The 22,506-nt window shown below is 45.6% G+C and overlaps 2 protein-coding genes across 9 annotated transcripts in view; one reads left to right on the forward strand and one right to left on the reverse strand.

The window, feature by feature from the left end:
* Window positions 1-7,957, reverse strand: part of SLAIN2 (SLAIN motif family member 2) — a 39,287-nt gene extending 31,330 nt beyond the window's left edge. The window contains exon 1 of one of the 5 annotated variants that reach the window (XM_032444337.1): window positions 7,402-7,957. In XM_032444337.1, coding sequence (XP_032300228.1) covers window positions 7,402-7,760 — 359 coding nt within the window. In that variant the 5' untranslated portion in view covers window positions 7,761-7,957. The remainder of the gene's footprint in view (window positions 1-7,401) is intronic. The other 4 variants (XM_032444338.1, XM_015862172.2, XM_015862173.2 and 1 more) reach the window with 4 other exon arrangements.
* Window positions 7,958-12,577: 4,620 nt separating this feature from the next.
* The window catches only part of TEC (tec protein tyrosine kinase), a 41,438-nt gene continuing 31,509 nt past the window's right edge, over window positions 12,578-22,506 (forward strand). The window contains exon 1 of one of the 4 annotated variants that reach the window (XM_015862165.2): window positions 12,578-12,681. The gene's annotated coding sequence lies outside the window, so the exon portion shown is untranslated. Of the gene's footprint in view, window positions 12,682-17,832; window positions 18,890-19,110; window positions 19,217-22,506 lie in introns of those variants that run through there. The other 3 variants (XM_015862168.2, XM_015862164.2, XM_015862166.2) reach the window with 3 other exon arrangements.

A 22,506-nucleotide genomic window follows, 5' to 3' on the forward strand; every position in this document is an offset into this window, starting at 1 on the left:
TACGCACTATGCTATTTCTATTCTTATACTATACATACAATACAAACCCAAAATTTAAAGAAAGCACAAGCTTTAAGTTTAAATTAATGATTTTGGATACAGTATGATACTGATAACGTGTGGCTATCTGAGGATTCCTGTCAAAAGCTGATGCCTATATTGTTAGACCTTCATAATATGTGGTCAATTTCACTCTGTTACATAAACATACAACTGATACATCCTTGAGTTAAGTAATATTCGCCTTAAAGAAGAAAATGAAGAACCATGCAAAATGCAACTACAGTTTTCCTAAATGCAAAGAGGCTGTAAGCAATAACCGCCTTAAGTGCTGCAGTAAACAGGACATATCTCCTCATTTTGTATCCTTTCTAGTTACAACTTGTACCCCAGCACCTGATCCTTTAGTTTTCCTCTGCACACTGAACAAAGAGACTTCTCTGTCCTAAGGGGTACACAGTCAAGCATTAAAAACAAGGAGGAAGAGATAATGCGTGTAGGGGAGTAAAGGGAAACAATGGGACCATATTGTTTTGGAGGACCTGCTGAAGGGCCTTTGCCCATTAGCACTCCCATTCATTTATTCTAAATTCAATATTTCATAACTGAAGAAAAAAGCATCCCATTTTAAAGGCTCTAAAAATTTAGCTGAAAAACAAACAGTTTAGAGGCAAAGTCATATATCCAATCACTCACTCAAAACAGGGATACTTCATCCTTACCTTTGGAACAAAAACAACTCTGGAGATTTCTTTCAGCAAAACAAAGTAAACTGCAACATCTACAGCACTAACTAGAGCACTTACATTTGCAGAGACGGTTAAATGTGTTTCTTCTAGGAGCACCCAGTGACAGACCTCATATTCCAGTAGCTTAGGAATATCTGAGAATCATTTGAGTCAGCTCCATACAAAAGAGCAAAAATGCCTGTTTCCTTGAGGCCTACAACATCAGAAGTTATTTTTCCTCAGCTCTACTAGGAGATTATTAACTAATAATCTGTAATTCTAGAACTTGACTTTTTTCTGAATTACTGCCCTTATTACTATTACTATTATTGTCTTGGCAAAGTCTGCATCATGACGGCTGCTTCTCACACAAGCTTCCCAAGAGGCATATTTAAAAATCACAATGACCATCATGACCCTCCCATGCAAAACACTGATCACTTTGTTCAGAGCACACTCTAACACATTCTTCCCTCAAACACTGAAAGTAAAAGGCTGTATCTACAAGTGCAGGAAAGAGGATTCTTCTCACCTATCGGGTTTTCATATGAAAAGAAAGTAGTTTTAACAGTGCAAATAGCCACTGCTCCGTGCAACAGCCCACGTGCCTTACACTCTGCCCATTGTTCCGCTGGTCAATAAAAGTGGTTTTGCAGAGATTCCTCCAGGCACCCTGCCAGCAAGAGAAGCTAAGAGCCCATCACACACTTCCATCCTTGGAAATTCTTGGAAAGAACAGGATCTGCTTGATTTTCATAGTTCTGTTGCAACAATTGCAGTAATTGCTGTACTTTATGCAATTACCTGTATGTAGATAAAGTCAACATTTAACACTTAACAGCACTCAGACGCTTTGAATTCACTCTTCTTAGCATTTATCTCCCTGTACTCTTTTCCATCCTGAGGTAGGGTTACACAACAGAGTGAAAGGCAGCCAAGCCAACCTTGGTGCAGTGCCGAGGAGACTCCCAGCTCCCTGGTGGCTGACATGGCCTTGCCACATTTGAGAAGTACCATGCACATCTGAAGTGTTTACAGTAATACCCAGCACAATGGGCAAGAAATGAAGCAGTGATCTTTATCCCATGTCTGACAAAGAGCGGCTAATTTACATTTTGAAACTGATGTAACTCTTGCTTTGCTTAATTTAAGTTTAAAAAATAAAGACCAAGAGCGAGGTGAAGCGCTGGAGTAATGCTTCTACCTATCCTCTCCTCCCAGCAGCAGAAAGGGAAAGAGGAACAGAAAGGATGCAATGGAATTAAAATAAGCACATAGATTTAACTTCACAAAGCTCAGTGATCTCTGTCCAGCTGCTGTAGGACCCCAAAGGCACAGGTGCTCTCTAGCTGAAGAGCTTCCCAGAAAAGACTTATTTCCATCCACGACCATGTACACATTCAACAGCAAAATAACTCTGCTGAATGGCAGCACAGCCACATTAAGACTGGAGATTACCAATGACTTCATACATCTTTAAACACCATTAAATCACCTTCTAAAAACAGGAAATGGAACATGTTTGAGGAAGCAGGCGACTTAGAGTTACCACCCAGACTTCAAATATTAACACATCAGAAAAACTACACTCCAACTGATCCACAAGAAAGCAAAGACTCAACTACAGCTTAAGTGACACAGGATCAAGTAAATGAAAACAGTACATGAAAGAAGCTTGGGAGTGCCGACCTATTTTGTAACAGCTTTAAGAAGCTCAGGCACATGACTGTGCTGCACAGGAACATTTCCTTCCTCCAGCTGTCACTAGCTGGAGTGACAGCATTCTCAGTGCAGTGCCAGCATGAAACATAAGCAGTCAGGGGCTCTGCTGATTAGTTCTAGGGAGACTGAGCACAGAAAGGGAAAGGCCTTTGTACAGGGACAATCGTCACTAGGCACTTACAGACACTAATAGGACAGTGCCAGCCTAATATGGTGAGTCACAGCATGTTGAGCTATAGCTGAGCTGGGAAAAGCTTTGAAGAAAGAAGACACGGAGGAAGGAATGGAATTTTGCCATAAGGATTATCTCACCTGATGAGCACACCTCCCACCAATTAAGATACAAGCGGCTGGTTGCCATGGGCATGAAACCAGAAGCCAAGATTCCAACTAGGAAGAAAGGAGTCTTTGTACCAAAACTCTTTTGTAGTTCAAGTGCAGGAGGAAAACATGCAGATAATTAACAAGGTGCAGATCCAATCAGATGGAATACACCAAGTGGAAGAACCTTGACTTAAAGCTTATTTATTTTAGTCATATTATGCATGAAGAGGTACAAGAGAGAATGAAAGAAGGGAATGGATAAAATGTGTTCCAAGCAATCCTGGAGCACCCATTCCACAATAAAAAACATATCGCAAAGACATCAGTCTTTGATGTTATGAGTTATTACACTTCAATAACTAATAACTTGTGTAACCCTTAGTCAACTTAACATGCTGCTTTCCACATCTTCCTCTTAATCTGAGGAACTGTTAGCAGAATTTAGTTTAAAAAGACAGACTTTACACCTGATTTATACTTAACCTGCCAGTATCACCTTCTCTTTTACTCAAAGCCTCAAACCAGGAGTTGATCAGAACCTGTCCAGGTTCCAAGAGGCCAAGGCAACATTAACATAAGGCGACTTTAGCAGCTGAGCAGAAAACAGTGCAATGTAATTCCAGCAATGGGATTTCATTCCGATGCAGCTCTGCACTGAAACACACCATATTTTACTGGTTCACCACAGCAAACTTGAGGGTGTTCCGTGGATATGTAGCTATTAGATGAAAGATGATCACTACAGATGACAAGCATATTTTTATCCTCTATATCTCAAAGCAGCAACTTAGCCAGCTAACTGGAACACATGACTAGAACCGAAGTGTAAACTATTAAAAATAGGTATTACTTTAACAGAAATAGCTGCTGAATGACAGTGTGTATAGTAGGAAAAGCACTTGCTTTCCATTTCAGCTAAACAGGATACTTAACAAATACACTGAAAATATCAGTTTTCACTATTAACATAAGCAATCAAGCAATAATTTCATTTTAAATATGCAGCAAATGCCTTCCATCTGGAAACAAAGTCCATCAGCCGTGAGCTATTCCCCAGCCCTAATGGTGGGAAGTGACAGGCAAACACTGGTATGGGCAGGTGAGCTACTGCAGCAACACCACAGGAAGAGGATGCAACTGTTCACACAGAATGACCTGGGTTGGAAGGGACCTCAAGGATCATGTAGCTCCAACCCCCCTGCCTGGCAGGGCCACCAAACATACACATTTACTAGATCAGGTTGCCCAGGGCCCCGTCCAACCTGGTCTTGAACACCTCCAAGGACGGGGCATCCACAACCTCCCTGTGCAGCCTGTTCCAGGGCCTAACCAGAAGTTCACTGTGCAGTGTACATAAAACAGATACACATCAACTTCTATACAGTGCAGTATGTGCACATCAGAGTAAGTTCTGAAGAAAAAAAAAATCACTATTATGCTTTGCTCTCATATTTAAAAGAAAGCTTTTCAGAAAGCTTAGAACCAACTCTGCGGCAAGTTACTGCAAGTCATAGCGTGGATCTACAGGACATTAACTCCAGTAATTGCCCACGTGTGTACACTTAGCCTGCAATAAATGAAACAAGTCACTTTTTAAGAGTGGTGTAGCAAGTCACCCTGCATACTGTTACCAAGTCATCTCCAGCACGATAGGCACCCACACCCAACCTCACCCAGCAAGTCAGGCAAGCAGCTGTACGCTGTGTCCTGCAACTCTGAACAGAGTAGGCCTGAACCCAGCTCCAAACAGGTCTATCTGAAGTGCAGTACTGTGTGCACGTGCATACATGACTGAGGAAAACCTTCAGTTCTATATCAGGAGGAAAGTCTGACCACAGTAACAGGGATTCAGAAGCATTAATCTCACATGAGCATTAAATGTAAAATAAGGCGGTTTTATCAGTGAAGAGAATTATTTGTTATTACAAGGCTGTGGACAATTTCATACTGGAGTATGTGAATCTAGCAGGACTAGGGGAAATGGATCCAAGTTGAAGGAGGGAAGATTTAGGTTGGATGTTAGGGGGAAGTTCTTCACTAGGAGAGTAGTTAGGGCCTGGAACAGGCTGCCCAGGGAGGTTGTGGATGCCCCGTCCTTGGAGGTGTTCAAGACCAGGTTGGACGGGGCCCTGGGCAACCTGATCTAGTAAAGGTGTATGTTTGGTGGCCCTGCCAGGCAGGGGGGTTGGAACTACATGATCCTTGAGGTCCCTTCCAACCCGGGTCATTCTGTGATTTTGTATGTGAATACAAGGACTGAAAAGTGTCCACGTTACTCAAAGCAGAGAAAAAGAGAGAGATAACCAGCAGCCTTCTCCATCTACTATCTGGCACGACCAGGTCCTCCCAAAATCAACAGCTAAGTCAGATTTATACTTCTCCATGCAGACAAATCAACAGACAAATTAACCTTCTAAGCATAAGCTGTGATTTAAATTTAGTTTGTTTCCATCCAAGGTTTCCCCAGTTGGTAAGTGGTCGTTGATCGCTACACTGGTATAATCCCACAGTTTAAACTGGATTTGGGGTTTAACAGCAGTGATCCAAATCCATTCGAACCTTGAAGAGTTGACACGAGGTTTAACTGAGTACATTCACCCTTTTCAGTCGGTTCAACTACTTGAATGTCCTTGTCAAGCGAAGCCTTAAGAGCAGGATCTTCACCAAGCAGTTCAAGAGGAATCTACTTATATTATCCCTCCTATTCTTCACAGCACCATTTCTTTTCCATTGATCCACTGAACATTTTCTACTTCATTTAGAGCAACAGCTTCCATTTATCAAACGCCTCAAGTCTTCCCACCCTCATAAGAAAATATGTTTTAAGACTATTTAGCGTCTCAAGTGTTGAAATGAGTGTTGTTCAGAAACTGCAGGAGTTCAATTTCCATTTTTATAAGATAATCTAGAAGAAGAAAATGTCAGGAGCCAACTTTTCATCCAGCCAAACCACATTTACCACTAAGTGCATATTAAATTATAGCATGGAAGGACACACTGATATTTCTTAATGAGCGCTACAAGTGAATTTTAAGATGACTCTTCTCAAGTTGTATGTTTGTATCTCTCAGTCACTGAGAATGAAATTTGGTCTGTTAGTCGCTCTAATGGGAAAGGAACAAGTGCAGTCTGCTGCAAGGTTTTATGCCCTGTTGTCTTTTGAGGACTCGAATTTGCATGGAAACACGACTGAAGCCACAACAACAGGCAGCACAACGTGCCAAACACCTGCCAGCAGCAAGTGCGGGGCTGAGTGAGCTGTGCCGCCTGCCCATCAGCATCCACAAGTACATAAACAAAAACACACAGCATTTATGTCATCACCGTAAGCTGTGACATCAACTTCCACTGAAGAGGTTCAAGTTGTCCACAATCAAAGCTCAACATAAAAACACTAACAACTATTGCCACTAGAAGATCTGCTATATCACTGCAAACTTAATGTGTGAATTCACAATGTTCTATTTCCCCAGTATGCTCTAAACCAGCAGATTATGGGGCGTAAGCTGGGAAATAAGAGCAGCTCCTTTGCACAGACTCATCCCCTGGAAGATGATGCCTTGTTTTAATTTAGTAAGCTCGTGTTGGATCAGAATAAACTTATGTTCTCATGCTTCTCTGTGGCTCGGGCTGGATGTCAAGCAAATGACTCCTCTGAGTTAGTACACACAATGTATCCTCCCTGAGCAACTGAAATGATTTCATGCACGGGCAATGTTTAAGTGTTTTTAATGGAGTCACTTACTCAAATACTTTTTTATTTATTTATTTTTTATAATCTACTTGTCTGAGCATTAGTCCTTGAAAAATACTTCTTCAGCTGAGCTTGAAAAGCAACCCTGACTCAAGTCAGATTGTTTCTGTTACACTTATCCCCTCAGAACACATTTCTGTTGTGTCCCTGTTAATACCGTGCTCCTCCCCACTGCTTCTCCCAAAACTCCTACGCTGCTCTTCTCCACTGCTGTCATGGGAAACTTCAGGCAGCTGCCGAACAGCACGATGCTATAAGAGCAAACCTCCCTGACTGTGCTAGCAGAAGCTCATCTAAGTGCGATAAGGCCAAGGTAACAATCTCCAGCTGCTGTTTCTGCTGAAGCAGCAGGCAAGCCGTCCATTTAAACAGATGAACTGCCTACAGTGAGCAGCCGCTCTGTATCACGGCACGATAGAAGTGCAGGGGTTGCAAGGGACCCCAGAGACCATCCAGTCCAACTCTCAGCTAACAGAGGTTCCCTACAGGAGGTTGCACAGGACAGCCAGCAACAAATGAAAACGTGCGGGACTACATTTCTGAGACAGAGCACGTTCCATCTTCTGCCTTTACAGCAGAATGAAATCCAGGTCAGGCACGCATTTAAAGAAGCACAGCGGTAGCTGTGGGCTAGTTATACGCTGCCTCAGAGAACACGCACCTCCTCGGTACCGCACGCTGCACCCACGGCACAGCCGGGAGCCGGTTCCTGCGCCCTGACGTCCCGCTGTCACCGCGGCCCAACAAAAGCAAAGTGCCGCGGGCCCCTCCGCTGCCCAAGCCTCGGGCGAGGCCTCCCCGCAGCACCCCCGGCAGCGGGCTCCGGGCTAAGGCCGGGCCTCGGTCCGCTCCCCGCCTCCCTCCCCTCCTCACCAGTCGGTCTCGTCCTCCTCGCAGCCGGCCAGGCGCTCCAGCTCGTCGGGCCGGAGAGGCGCCGCATCGTCCAGCAGGCCGTCGCTCTCACCGCCGCCGCCCGGCTCCTCAGGGGGCGGCCGCCGCGCCGCGGCCCTGGGGCTGAGACAGCGGCCGTCGGACGGGGACGGGGAGGAGGCGGCGGCGGGGGGCGAAGGGGAGGCCCCGCCGCTGAGGAGGCGCTTGGGGCTGGCGGGGGCGGCGGGAAGGGCGCCGTGGCGGCTGCGAAGCTGCTCGTTCTGCTTCTCCAGCTTCTTCACCAGCTCCTGCAGCTTCCGCACCTCCGCGTCCGCGTTTACGCTCGAGCCGACGTCCTCCATGGCTCCTGCCGGCTGTGGGGCGCTCTGCGCGGGGAAGGCCGGCCGCGCCACCCCGTCTACATGGCCGGGCGGCACAGGAGGGTGGCGGCACGGCAGGGCGGGGCGGGGCGGGCGCTGCCGCCTCCTCAGCGGCGCTGGCGGGCGGCACAGGAGGGCCCGTATCCGGCCGCCATCTTGCCGCCTTCTCCGGCCCGCCCGAGACACAACGTCACGCTCGTAACCTGGAAGTGCCCCGCGTTGGAGATGGGCGGGTGTCGGGTTGTGTGCTGTGCTGTGCTGTGCTGTGCTGTACTGTACTGTACTGTACTGTGCTGCCTTACCGCCCTCTGGTGTCCTATGGGGACTGGAGCCTGCAGGCGGCTGTTGTGTGGGCGGGTGGCGTCAGTCACGCTAAGGGCAGGAAGAAGGGAGCCGGGAGAGCTGTTGTGGTGGTTATCAAACTGTGGAGGAGCTTTGGCCTTGGAGCAGGGACCTTTAATCATCGCTGCCGTACTAATAGCAGCCTTTGAAAATTGCTGAGTGCATTGGCTGGTAAATCTAACTCCTTCTCTCTGCACCGTTTGCTGCCAAGTGCCTTAATGAAATCCAGGTATGTTCTGTGAGCTCTGTTAGCAGAGCTTGCAGGCATCCGTAAGGCAAGAAAAGTGGTAGGGTTTGTGATAATAAGGATATTTGGTGCTGTGATGACAGTGCTGACAATTTGGCGGTTGGTGAGCGGATAAGTGGTCTTAGATAGAGAAGTTCATTCTAACTGAGGGCATCAATACAACAATCATAAAACACAGCTTCCTTTTCCATAGTCAGTGGTTGAATAGGAAGGACTGTGATCCTGCTTTCTCATCATCTTGTGCAGGGTATTTCCCTGTCATGTTTTGGGAACGGAGTTGAGGATCAGGAGCTGATAATGGAGTTCCATAAGCATCTCACTCATCAGGTTCCAAGCTTGCTCTGGGCAGATGAGACAGACCACACTCAGGCTGAGGCCTCTGGCTGACTATGCAGAATAGTTACAATTGGTTGTAATGCCACAAGAGATGAAATCTTTCCACTCTGCTACAAGAGCAAGTGAAATTTGTCTGCCCCTGAAATTAGATGTGCTGCAGATCCGTTGATCTGTTGAGTCTGTGTTGTTCATTTCACACACATGGAGAGGAAAGGGGAAATCAGCATTTCTGCACAGTCTCATGGACTCTGAAAGCCCCTGTGTGCACAGCCAGTGTGGTTGGCATTTTGTGTTAATGGAACAGGCAATAGCAAAGCTGAAGGGCAATAGATCTCTGCCCGTGTGTGTGCTCCCCATGTCTAATTCAGGATAAGTGTGGGCAGAAGAAATGGAGAGCACTACCTTCAAAGCACAAGAAGCCTGGCTCAGGTAATTTGATGTGTATCTCTCTGACAAGTGGTTCCTGAGAAAAAGACCTCCAGGAGCTTTGTTTTGGTGCCCTTTGAGCTCCTTAGCATGGACAACTGCTATTTATTTATTTATTTTGGTACAGCTGTCATTTGCTGTTTTATATCTGGTGAAATTGTTCAATGATGACTTGGAAACCTTTATTTTAATTGCCACCTGAAATAAGAAAAAAATCCCTCAGAAAGAAGAGGAAATAAAGACAGGCAGATGCGCAGTGGGAAGTTAACGTTTGTAGCAAATATCGAACTTCAGGCCTGGAAAACTGGATTGCTTTTGAAGCAGATTTGTTTAGTCTCCTGAGGAAGATTGTTGCCTGCCAAACTTTCCAAAGGAGGTGTTCAACAGGCCCACACATGTTCTTGCTAGGCGGTGTTTATCTAAACCTTTGAAATAAAAAGAATCATTTGTCATTCCAGTATCTCATGGCATGCACAAACATTGCACATGTGGTGGAATTAGTGTCTGTCTCTTTGAAAGCTAGTTTCAAAACCTTAACTGTAAGAACCAACATTACAACTTTAATTATCTATAGAAGATATCTCTGAGTACATCCGGTCTTTTCAGTGGTGAGAAAATGTATCTAATCCACTGGTTTAAGCTTAGTTTACCTGGAAGCCTAACTGTGCTTTAGAAACTGAGCAGCAATGAGTTTTTCAAAGGCATCTGTGGACAGAAGAGCCTTTACAAATCTTTTTGCAAGCAGATGGCCTGCTGTATTTACTACTGATACCTCTTGATGTGAAAGAAGGACCAGATTCATACACATTCCTGCAATGTCATAAGCCCTTCTGGAGGGCAGCAAGATTCTAGCTGAGTTCTGCCATTTAGATACACTTACCTTGGGTATCCTCAATCGAATTGTATCTGTTTGTGAATTAACAGGCCTCTCTTTTATGCACAGGAAAGTTGTTGTTTAAACCTGCTTTTATGCTCCAAATTTGGAAGAAGAACAACTCTAGGGTACTGCACAGGTTTCTAATGAGGCTAGTGTTCATGGCATGCTATGTGGGTAGAAAATATGTGACCAAATACATAGTTTAACCCTTAATTCATACAACTAATTCAGAATGCTGACTCTTCAAAGATTATCATCAGAGTTGAGCATTGTAATAAAAGTTCCATATCACTGCAGACACCCTAAGTGATGTCTGCTCACCTGAGCGCCACTGTAGTATTGGAGTTCCTTCCACAGGATTAGAGTCTTTTCTCCTTGAAATTTTAGCATAATCTGCATATAATATTCATTAACAAATGTAAATTCAGCTTCATGGTGGAGTTAACTACCTGTATGTCATGCTTATTGATCACTTGAAAATAATAGCTCTTTAGAAACCTGCTGAGCTCAGCATGCTTAAAGTGCTGCAGTGGGAGCGAGGTGACTCAGAACACTGGGAAAGGACTTGCTGTTGTCAAGAAGATCCAGGAGGTATATTCGTTTACAGGTGACAGTAATTTCAGGCATGTGATTATCACTGAGTGAAGACTTGCATGTTTCCACCCATCTGAAGCAATCTTCTGTGTGATGTGATGAGTTCTAAATGTTGCTGGGAACGCTGCACACAGACAGGAACATTTCCAATAAACACGGGATACCGCCCCCGTCCTTGAGCTTGGAGGAACAGTGACGACAAAGGGTGTATGGTTTCGTTATTAAAACCTGCTCTGGAATTAAGTACCTTTTCTCCCTCCTTTCTGCAGTTCTGAAGGCCGTCGCCGCCACCTAGTGACAGCCCTGCACACAGTGACAGCCCCTGCACCGATGGCGCCGGGACCTGCTGGGAGAGCAGCGATGCTCTGGTCCCCACATGCAGTGTATGAGCACCTGGACAGGGACCTCTTGCTCCTTCCTCCTGTGCTTGGAGGATGCGCTAATGGAAATCTTCCAGTCTACTACACAGTGGTAAAACAGTATCTAAAGCCTAGGATTGAGCAAAGCACTTCTGAGATAGGACAAGAGGTAACAACCATACATTGCACCAGGTTCAGGTTGGGTGATATGAACATAGCATTGGAAGGGGCTGCCCAGAGAGGCAGTGGAGTCACCATCCCTGGAGGTGTTCAGAGATTCATAGAATCATAGAATTACCCGGGTTGGAGAAGACCTTGAAGATCATCAAGTCCAACCGCAGCCTAACCAGTGCCCTAACTCTAAAAGCCCTACACTAAATCATATCCCTAAGAATCACATCCAGACGGCTCTTAAACACATCCAGGGATGGTGATTCAACCACCTCCCTGGAGAGCCTATTCCAGTACCTAACTACCCTTTCTGTGAAGAAGTTCTTCCTAATATCCAACCTAAACATGAGAACATGTAGGAGTGGTACTGAGAGGCATAGTTTAAAGGGCATGGGTCAATGGCTGGACTAGATTTGTTTACTTGTCTTTTCCAAATGTAATGTGCAGAGAGAGCCTAAAAGGAGTGGAAACAAAATTTAAATAAATAAATAAATCTGTACAGGCAGAAACATGTGGGAGAGGTGAAAGTATAAAAAGTTCAGCTTAGAGGCCGTGAAGGAAATGTAATCAAATAATAAAAGCTGTATTGGCCATATAAACAAAAATTAGGGGAAATGGATGCCTTACATAATGTAGGTGCTGGCATTAAAATGAATCTAGGCACTGCCCCAAACTATTTGCCTCAGCTTTAGTAATGATAATAGCATTGGACACAGAAGCAAAATCCCAACAGTGAGTGTGAATGGGTGTGGAAACACGTTATCACAGGCAAGATGAAAGCAAAGTGCAAAGAGCTTAGCTCTTGAGGAGGCCCAGAAACAGAGATAATAAAGCTCATGATATGAGTTTCAATGCATTTGCTGGAACAGCTGCAACACCATGTATTTAAACATTAGATAATGAAGCAAGTTTCTTTTTCCCAAGGAAAAAAGGGATCCATAAAAATATGTTATTTTGTTGCATACGAGGATTAAATATTGCATGGAAGAAATACAGATATGAAAGGATACTAAATATAGATTTTGCCCAATTAATTTGGGATTTTCTTTGATGAAATAAGAGACTTTTTTTTTTTAAAGAGGAAGTAGTGTGCAGTGGCAGGACAAGGAGCAATGGCCTGAAACTTAAACACAGGAAGTTTCATACTAACATGTGGCAGAAGTTCTTTATGGTGAGGGTGATGGAGGATTGGAACAGGTTGCCAGACAGGTTGTGGGGATAACGACTGTGTCTGTACATATAGCATGTTTCATATGTCCACTGACATTTACCTTTTTATATATTTTTGCAATTATATATGTAAATTCTACCAAAATGTTAAAATGAGGTGTTACAAAATGTTAAGTAGAATAACAATAAAGCTCTTCTATCTTGCTGACAGGTAAAATATCAAATTTTAACCCGTTCAAATGATCTAATTTCTCTCCCAGAACTGAAATAATTAATATCTGAACATGGAATTATCAAGGAAAATCCTCTCTCATGACCGTACCAAGCTCAAAACAACACATCCCTTTTGTCAGAAGTGATCTTCTGTATGAATCCTTCTCTGTAAGTATTCTCAGCCTCTTTCAGCACTGTACTTCGTACGTGCACAGTGTAACTGATCTTATCACCTGCAGCTTGAAACAACCTTAGGAGTATGCCAGTGAGCTGCAGCCTTTTCACTGCCTTTATTGCTTGGTGAAAAGCCTGGGTTGGATCATAGAATCGTAGAATGGCCTGGGTTGTAAAGGACCTCGAAGATCATCTAGTTTCAACTCCTTGCCATGGGCAGGGTTGCCAACCACTAAACCAGGCCACCCAGAGCCACATCCAGCATTGCCTTGAGTGCCTCCAGGGATGGGGCATCCACAACTTCCTTGGGTAACCCATTCCAGTGCGTCACCACCCTCATCATCATCATGAGGGGTTTGTGGAGGCTGCAGAGTTAAAGGAATAGGTGGGACATGTTCAGCCCAGGTGTGGGCTGTTAGTGCAGTCAGTGGTATTTCAGAACTATATATGAACCTTGGTTACGAAGGAAAAGCTGCCTTGAAAAGAGGCAGCAGGGGTAATACTGCCTTCCCTCTATCACCAGCAAGCCCCTGCGTTAGGGCAGAGAGGGATGCTGGGGTCTGATGCCATAAGACACATTTTGCCCTTTTGTTGTTAGCAGATCTGAGCCTATTCCAGTGCTGTGCAATTCTTTCAGTACAGAAAGCAGTACATGAGAGTTGAGCTATATTCAGACCTCAAAAGATGTGCCAAAATGACTGAAGCCTTTGGTGGAAAGTTCAGAGAAGAGAGAAAATCAAAGGGCCCTTATTTTTAACCCAGAATCCAGCAGTTTGTGTCCATTTCCCAGCTCAGACAATGCAGCAGCCAGTGAGAGCGAGGTATTTTCTATGGGCTCAGTTCCTACTATTGTTTACAAGCCAAATGTGAGGTTAGATAGTAACGGGTCAGCCCTTGTAGTCATGGCACAGGCGTCTCTTAGCAGTTACATGGCTGTGTGTTAGTACAAAGAAACACGTGAGGGCAAGAGACCTACAGTCTTCTTCCTTTCACATAAACATTTTGGCAAGAAATGTTTGAGAAAAATAATGGTTCTGCATCAGAAATCCCAAGGGCACTAAGCATCCATAAACAAAGCTGTAGCCTGTGCTATGTGTAAATTCTCTGGGAATATATCTGAATAACATGGCCACCAGCAGAGCGTGAGCTTCTCTTGGGATTAAGGATCTGGATACCAGCCTTCTAATCACAGGGATTCAGTTACTCCTTCCAATTAGATCAATGTAACATGGCTGTGTAGTGCAATAATAGCAGCTCTTCTAAACGGAGACACGTTGAGTCCTGAGAAAGAAAAGCTTTGTTCATTTTAGCATTTTTGCTTTGTGTCCTATCCCTATGTGGAGTCTCACATGAAACATTACACACACTAAAATTACATGCTGACCACTTTCAGAAATGTATTCTAGTTAAACAGACCACATCCTGAAACAAAACCTCCTTTCAGTGTTTTTGCTATAAAATGTGGTGCAAGTCCACTGAAGTCAGCCATGAAATCCCAGTTTTGTCAAGCTCAGAATCTGCTCGGTGGAGACCCGCCGCTGCTGGTTAAACTTGGGCTCTGCCACCAGTAGCTGAAGCCTAAAAGTGCTTTGAATCCTTGCAGAGAGTTGTCTGCAGGCAGCTTACCCAGCTTCCTTCACAGCCACAGATGCGCCTTTAGCCCACGCAGTGCTGTCACTCGGGCTGCTCTGCTGTGTCACTTACCGGCGTCACCACAGAGGGGGAGCAGCACACCGCACACTGGCCCAGGACACATGCAGAGACGTGCTGCCGCAGAGTAGTGGTTCGCGTTTAAGGATCCTCCGGGCTTCTTCACTGCAGTGTTAGAGGATCCCACTGAGGTAGTTGTTCTCTGCTTCGTTACCAGTAAGAAATTTTAACCTGATCGCCACTGCTGCTGTGCTGAGCTGTCAAGTGGGGTGAACGGTGCTAATAGAAAGTATTCTTTACATTCTCCTCTATTTTATATACACACACTTGCTGTTGTTTATTATATCATGTCACCCCTCTAAGGCTGCACTACTCTCTGGGGTCTGCTTTTACTCTTTGGTTGCTTAGGCTTGCTATGGCAAGTGGCACTGCAATATTACAGCACTTCAGAAGGAAATGGGGAAAAGAACGTGTGTAGTTGTATGATCGTAGCAATGGTTGTGGTCAGAGAGGCCCACCAAGAATTAAAGATGTTTAGCAAATCCTCCCAAAAATGTATGGATCCAGCTTAACACTCAAATGCATGAATGCAAATCCTGTAGCTTTATAGAGACATGTTCCTGTGTTCTGAAGGCCAGTCTAGCTTGATATGCAGTACTTTTACCTGTTGCTTTTTTAGTTAATAATTGTTCTACAAATTTGCTTGCCTGCATCTTGCAATGTAGAAGAACTCTTACAAAAATAGGTTCTTCTGTATTATAAATGTGTGCTGTGTTCTCAGAAGAAAGCTCACAGGGCTCTTGGAGGTGTCCAGTTCAGTATTTCCACCATTATAGCAGCCCATTCCAAAACCCCAAACCTAGGTTTTGAGTTTATAAAGGAAGGATAACCAGACCTGAGCTTGAAAGCAACTCTTTTCCCTACTATAACCTATTAGTAGTTAGTCCAGAAGAATTTGGTTTTTTTTCCAGATAAGGACATGTCTCTAACAGAAGAGGGCAGGGAATGTCTTTGTGGTCTAGCTATTATGGCCAAAATGCTGCCTGTTGTTATGACATGAGAGGAAACATGCTGTCTGCAGAGAGGAAGCAGGGTGATGGGTGCTGTTGAGTTGCTTGAAGTGAAGCAGGTAAAAGCAGTTCTCAGCAGCAGAAAGCTGCTTGGCTGCCCTCAGAGCTAGGCAGGGGATTTTCTCAAGCACACAGTCATTATGTAGCTTTCCAGCATGTTTGGTGCCAGTATGCCACTCATTTGATCTGCTCCAGCCATAAACTGTTTGCTAAGCAAAGAGCTTCACATGTCTTCGGAGAGTTGCACAATGAACCACCTTCATCTGTTTTATTTCAATCTAGCTGTTATAGGCTTCACTTGATAACATCTAGCTCTTGTATTAGAATAGAAAATAAATAGCAGATTCTTATTCAGTCCTTTCATCCCAATTAACATTTCTACCCTACTCACTTTGTGCCGTCTGTCTTAAATGCTGGAAGTGGTCCATTCCACTCCATCCATCGGATGTAGCACTGGGCATCCCATAAATATATTAAATGTTTCCTCAGACCAAGCTTCCAAAAAAAATGCTCAGAAGAAGAAAGCACAGGGCAGCCCATGAGATAGGCACAATAAAAGACTGAAGTGATTGTTTGTAAACTTGATTCATCCTAAATAAGGAAGCAGACGAGAGGAGAGAGAAGTAGAGGATTGGAAGAAACATTGTGATTGAGTAACAAAATATTGCATCATGATGCTTGCCTGCAGGGCTACTGAAATGAAATGACAGGGAGAGGTGGTCCACAGCCCCAGGGAGCCCCTGGCCCCATCAAGTCCTGACATGGCCAGTCAGAAAGGGCTGGGATAAACCATTGGCTCTGTCACACGACATAGTGGAAAGTCTATTGTTCCCTTCAATACATATTGCGTCTTCTTGATATTTCCCCCCTAACTCAGCTAGATGGAAGGACAACATCTTTTTCTAAGTTTCACAGGGAGCATCAAATGGAAACAAAATGACTTAATGGAATTATCACCTCCAGAACCTCTACAAAAGAAAAGAAGCTTTGGAGATATTGTAGACAGAAAAAGCAGCACATTTTCTGGTATGGAAGCCAGATAATGAAAAGCAATGGTTATTTTTCTCTCATTGACACAGTTTATTCCTGGCAGTGCAAAAAACTCTTGTCATCTCTTTCCAAACAAGTGAGGGAAGGGAAATGAAGAGAGGAAATGCCCAGTGACTCTGAGAAATGAAGAAGGGTTTAAGAGGGTTTAGCAGGCACCAAGGAGAAAGAGGAAGGGCCTCTCTGTGCTGTGGCGACTGGCAGACATTCTTCTCCACCAGAAAGATTGCACAGATGAGACTTTTTGAACACAGGAGATTGCTGCAAACAGCTCCAACGACAGAAGTGACATGGGCCATCAGATGGTAAAGTGTATACAAACGTATACCTGCTGGAAATATAGTCTGTCTGAGTTGGCAACTAATAGGCATCTTTTTCTTTTCCTGTTTGGTGCTTCATGCCACTTATGTGCCTGAAATTTCAAGAACCTCCACACTTCCTGAGGGAGAGACTTCCTCCTGCAGATGGGCATTTTGCCACGGAAACTTCACTGCTTCCCTCCTCTGCAGAAGAGCAAAATCAACTGCTCTGAGTGCTGGGTGCCCATAACCCAAAGCACAGTGAGGTCGTTGTGCCACACATTTCACTGGGTGCTTGAGGTTGTGCCAAAGGAAAGGCTTGGACAGCATGGACTCCAATCCCCACAGCCCAGAGGTGAGATGGGTGCCACACCACCAGCCCACAGGGTTCCTGAACCTCTAAGAGGGTATGGAGAAAAGATGGAAGCAGCACTCAGCTATTCTGGAGGTGAAACAGGACCAAAGCTAAACCCTGGATGTCCGCTTCTTTTCTCATCCCCCCACTGCTGCACCATTTGCAGAATGTTTGAACATGTGAAACTTTGGGGAAATCAAATCATTTCTGGTCACAACTTGCTGCTTTTCTTGCACTGGATTTTTTTTTTTTTAATCCTAAAGCTGAAACATTGCCCTGGGTGGAAAGCCCAGCCTCTTCCTGCCTGCACAATGCATATAGATGCATATAGATGTTACTTGAAAAGTGCCTTTCTGCTTTCAATAATTTAGATGACACACACTTCTGGGAATTTATGAAGTATGGAAGGAAAACTGAATACTTCTTGCAAAGTTAAAGATCCCCTGTAATTGTGAGAGCCTCAGTGCTGTGCAGGCATCGGCATGTGTCTTACAGTGAAGTCAACCCCATTGCTCTATTTAACAGCGGCAAAGGCATAGAGATCATGAGAAACCAAGGCTGTGCAGCAAAAAACCATGTGGCTGGTGCTGCCTTGCTCAGCAAACTGTAAGAAACCAGGCACAACAACGAGCAATGCTTTCCCCTCCCCCCCCCAGACTGCTTAACCTTTCCTCAGTGCATTTGTTGGATGTGCATTTAAGAGCCTCCTGAAGGCTGCTCAGCACATTCCCATCTCTCAGGACCCAGGCTCTCAGAAGTTTTGCTTTAATGGCGTGGAGCAGTGTCAGGGAGCACCAGACTGGGTGTTAGGAAAAGGCTAATCAGTGGGCATGGGCGTGGAACAGGGCAGTGGTCATATCCTCAGGCTGCTGGATTCCAGGGAGCTTGAAGACAATGCTCTGATATAGAGGGTTTGAATTTTGGGTGGTGCTGCGGAAGGGCTGTCCAGGCACAGGGTGCAGAGCTGCAGGAGAGGCAGAGGGACTTTGGTGAGAGGGCTGGGGGACGGCTGCCTAAGTGGTGGCCACACAGTGGCCCAGGAGTTCATCAGCCCAGAGGTGCCCCACGCACCAGGGATGCAGTCCGGTTGCTCCCTGATTTCAGCAGCAGCGCGGCTTTGGAGGAAATCCCCCAAGTGAAAACAAAGGCTCTGTAAGTCATTTCCTCTGTGCTGAACAGAAAGACATCTGTGCCGATCCAGCCATTACGCATAGGCACAGCAACACAATACACTTCTTGGCGGCACAGACCCAGTTTGCTTTCCTCTGGGCTCGTACTTTAAAACATTCAGAGACGCGCTTTAGCCAAACTTTTCCAGCTTTATCTCTTAACAAAGTTTTGCAGAGAGTTTTTATGGATAAAGTTGTGATAAAGGAAGGCAGCGAGGAAAAAGGCCTGGATGACAACTCAGAAAGCAGTCATTGAGGCTGGTGCCCGAGCTTTGGGGTGGTTACAAGCAACCACATCATCCAGCCTGGGCGTTCTATACGGGCATCACGCAGGACCAAAGCACGTGTCACGTTTTCAAGGCGCTCACCCAAAGCCGGGGAGGGACCTCTCGCCCTCTCTTTACAATTCACCATCTCCTCCTCGCTTGGTTTGTCTCCCCACGGAGCTCACACCACCGAGACGCCTCCGCACCACCCGCACCTGCGGCAGCGCCGTGCGCCTCCCCACCGACCACACTTCGCTCCGCCCCGCGCTCCCTCTGCCGGCGCCTTCCGCCTTACCCCGGACCGCCGGCCCACGGCCCCTTCCTCGGCGGAGCTCGGGAGCCGCAGGTAAGGCAGAGCCGGGGAGCGGGGCCGTAAAAATCGACAGGAAAAAAGCTCAAACTTTGGCTGAGTTGTTAGCGGGTACGCAGGGGGCTTTGCACGCAGGTGGCCGGTGCCGTGCGGCAGCTGCAGCTCTGAGCGCACGGCTTCGAGCGAGCAGCGGGAGCGGAGGTGAGAAATGAAGCGCGGAGCCGTAACCGCTGGTAACGGCCGGCACAGTTCGCATGATACAAAGTGCGGCGGTGCGGGTCCCGTTTACAGCAAAGCGTTGCTCGGTGTTTCCTTGTTTACGTGACTTGGAGTTTCTCGATGTAGCCGCTCTGCTTCAGCTCGGTGTGTGATTTCGGTTGTGAGTTCGGCTCCGTGTGCTTTCCGTGCCTCTGCGCGGCTGTCCCTCTCGGTGGGAGCGCTCCTACAGCTGCTGCTCAGGTGCTGCGTGGGGCGGCTAAAGCGATGGCTGCTGTGTGGGCTCCTGCTGGGTGAGGCATCGCTTCTTAATTCCTCTCCTAACTCTCCAGTGACCGAAGGATGAATTGTTGCATACAGAAGTATTTTATAGGACCATTAAGGATCAAAAAGACCCCTAAGATCACCAAGTCTGTCATCTCATCCCCACCATGCCCACTAGCCGTGTCTGCCAGTGCCACACTGACATATTCCTTGAACGCCTCTGGGGATGGTGACTTCATCACTTCTCTGGGCATCCTGTTCCAATGCATCATCACTCTTAATGAGAATGTTTCAACATCCGACCTGAACATCCCCCTGTGCAACTTCAGGCCATTGCCTCTCATCCTCTCACTGTTACCTGGGAGAAGAGGCTGAGCCCCAACTCTCCACAACCTCCTTTCAGGTCATTGTAGAGAGCAACAAGGTCTCTCCTGTGCTTTGTCTAGACTCCCATGCAGGGTTGCTGTGGAAGGGACTGGTCTGCAAAGCCGTGGTGGTGGGGAGCTGGTGGGCTGCCTCTTGCCATGTGGGGTCAGCCTGGGGGTGTTCAGTGGTTGCTGGCCTGTTATAAAATCTTGTTTGTTTCTTGAAGCTCTCTGATGGTTGTGATCTGTAGGGGATTAGAGCAGGAAAGTGCCCATATATTGTCAGTCTTCTCTGTTAGTCTTCATACATCTCAGGTTATGTATTGTATTGATTTATTTCTAACCAATTTTATCATTTGACGACATTAAAGCTCAAGGTGACCCATCTCTACTTCTGTTGACCCATCTCTACTTCTATTCCTAAATAAAAGGGTGCTTTACACGCTCTCCTAAATTTCTACAAGAAACCTGTGTGAGAATCAAAATAATCACTGTGAGTTTCCCTGCTGAAACCACTGAAAATGGAATCAGTGTGGTTATACTGGGCACCTGGGTACACCCTCTCCATTCTTTCTCTCTCTTATTTTATCATCTCACAGGTGTGAGAATCCAAGCCAAAGATCTGGCATTCAGAGATAGCGTGCGTTGCCATTTGAGCCACCTTCTAACCTGAGTTCTCATCTGCCAGACCTGATTTTATTATCCATTCAAAGCTTATAGAAGGAGCACCTTTATTTATTTATTTCCTTTTGGATGTTATTTTAGAGTTTGATCTTCTAAAGGTGTAGATTGTGAAGCAGCCAGAATTGTGTCCTGAGTTGTGCTACATTTCAGATCCCAGCTTTGTGCTCAGCCCTGTGAATTGGCTCTGCGCTGTATCCAATAACCTGGCTGGCTGCCTGCAATGGCTGTGAGTGGAGAAAAATGAAATACAGCTGACGTTGTTTTATTGGCTTTCTTTCATTTTATCTTGCCCCGAAACAACATTGTATTCAGGAGTGCTGTGATAGTGCAGTATCCTGTAATTAAGGTTACAATAGCTGGGAAGTGGTTAATTTCACAGAACTGGTTGGAAGCACCAGGAAAATCTCCCCCTGCGCCAACCGTAGACGTAACCTGTCATAGATTAGTTCCTTCTGTATTGTGTTAGCTGGTAAACTGAGTACACAAGATAAGGCACAGAATGGTGTGCTTCTTATAAAAATGTTTATATCTCAGATATGCAAAATATTTTCTGTTTATCAGACAATGGAATTCTGTGCTTCCTACTGTCAACGCAAAGATCATGGAAAATGCCTTTAGCCTCTATTAACCATTGACCTCTAAGATGTTTTGCTACTTCTGTATGCTTTAACTTTTTTTGGTACCCTGTTACGTTTTCACTGCTGCATCTGGACTTGTGCTTTAAAAAAAGAGACAAGCTTGTATGTGCCAAAAAGTGAGTTGTTGTGGTCTGTAGTGGGTCTCCTGCAGCAATAGGATACAAAAATGCCAGTATGAAACTCAGCAGGTATGAGAAGCAATACCTGGGTGAAGGGGACTACAGTCTGACATAGAGAAGAAGGCTTGAGATGGCTTCTTTCTTTTTTTCTTTCTATATTTCAAAAAACATGCATGCTTTGGAGAACATCTATCATACAGCAAAGAAGGCAGTGAGTAGATGAGGGCAGCTGGTGTCTGGGTGGCCACACATGCCCTTTCTATCACAAGTGGTAGAAGAGGAACTGGGGTGTGGAGCTGTATGATGCAGCACTGCCCCGTGGCTGTGATGGCTCTGGAAGCTCTCAGTCATCACCTGCCTTGGCACTGTGATTCAGAGTCAAGATGCAGAAATGGGAAAAATACCACATGAGACAAAACTTGGAAAAATAAATAGCCTTCTTGTAGAGATATGTAATGCAGGGCCTCATTGTAAGGGATGCTCTGAGAGGGGTGGACGGTAGGATTTCACAATTTCCCTTGTGTGGAGGCGTGATAGAGAGGTCACTTCCTTGCAAGAACCATAAAGGGCGTGCAGTGTTCAAATGGGAGTGCAAAACCTGAAAGAATAATGGAAACCTGCTGGGGAAAAAAAAGAAAAGAAATCCCAATGTGCTGGGAGTGTATGGAGCATGGGCCAAGTGCTCCTGCTTTCTCTTATTCAGTTTTCTGCTGCAGGCAGATGTATGAGTGGGTATTGCTCTGCTATGTGTGAGCTACAACTGCATGGTGCTCAAGTAGGTCACAGGAGGGTTTCCTGTCAGGAGGGGTTTTACTCAACCCCATGCCTTTTATGAGCTGTGATCTGATGAAATCATAACAACACCTTAGGATGTAGGCCTTGTTCGCACTTGAATATAGGGCAGAAAAAAGTGGTGCGGTGTTTGTCCTTTTTGCAGCATGGTGTGTGCAGGGCACTGGCAGCTGGCACTGCCCCTTGCATTACAAAGCAAAAGAAGTCATCTTTCCGTGGTGAGGCAGCCATGTAATTCAGCATCAGATACACATGGTAACTGCCCCTTGCTTGTAGCTGAATGCAGTACTTGCAACTCTCTCCTAGGCAGACGTGTGGAGATCTTTTTGTCATCTTCACTGTACCAGTCTAAAGTGTAAGTGAGATGATGACAGTGCTTCACATTCTTGGTGTAGAGGGTGGTAGTTTCCCTGATGGGCTGCAAAACTCTACCACACCACTTTATTTCCTCTCCTCAGTAGAAGAAGGGGAGAAAATACGTGGCATAGGAATCAGGGTTTGAGAGAAGGACAAGGAGATGACTACCAATTGCTACCATGGGCAGACCCAACCCACTGTAGGGAGATGAACAGATG

Source organism: Coturnix japonica, chromosome 4 (assembly GCF_001577835.2).
Source record: "Coturnix japonica isolate 7356 chromosome 4, Coturnix japonica 2.1, whole genome shotgun sequence".
In the NCBI taxonomy this organism is placed as follows: domain Eukaryota; kingdom Metazoa; phylum Chordata; class Aves; order Galliformes; family Phasianidae; genus Coturnix; species Coturnix japonica.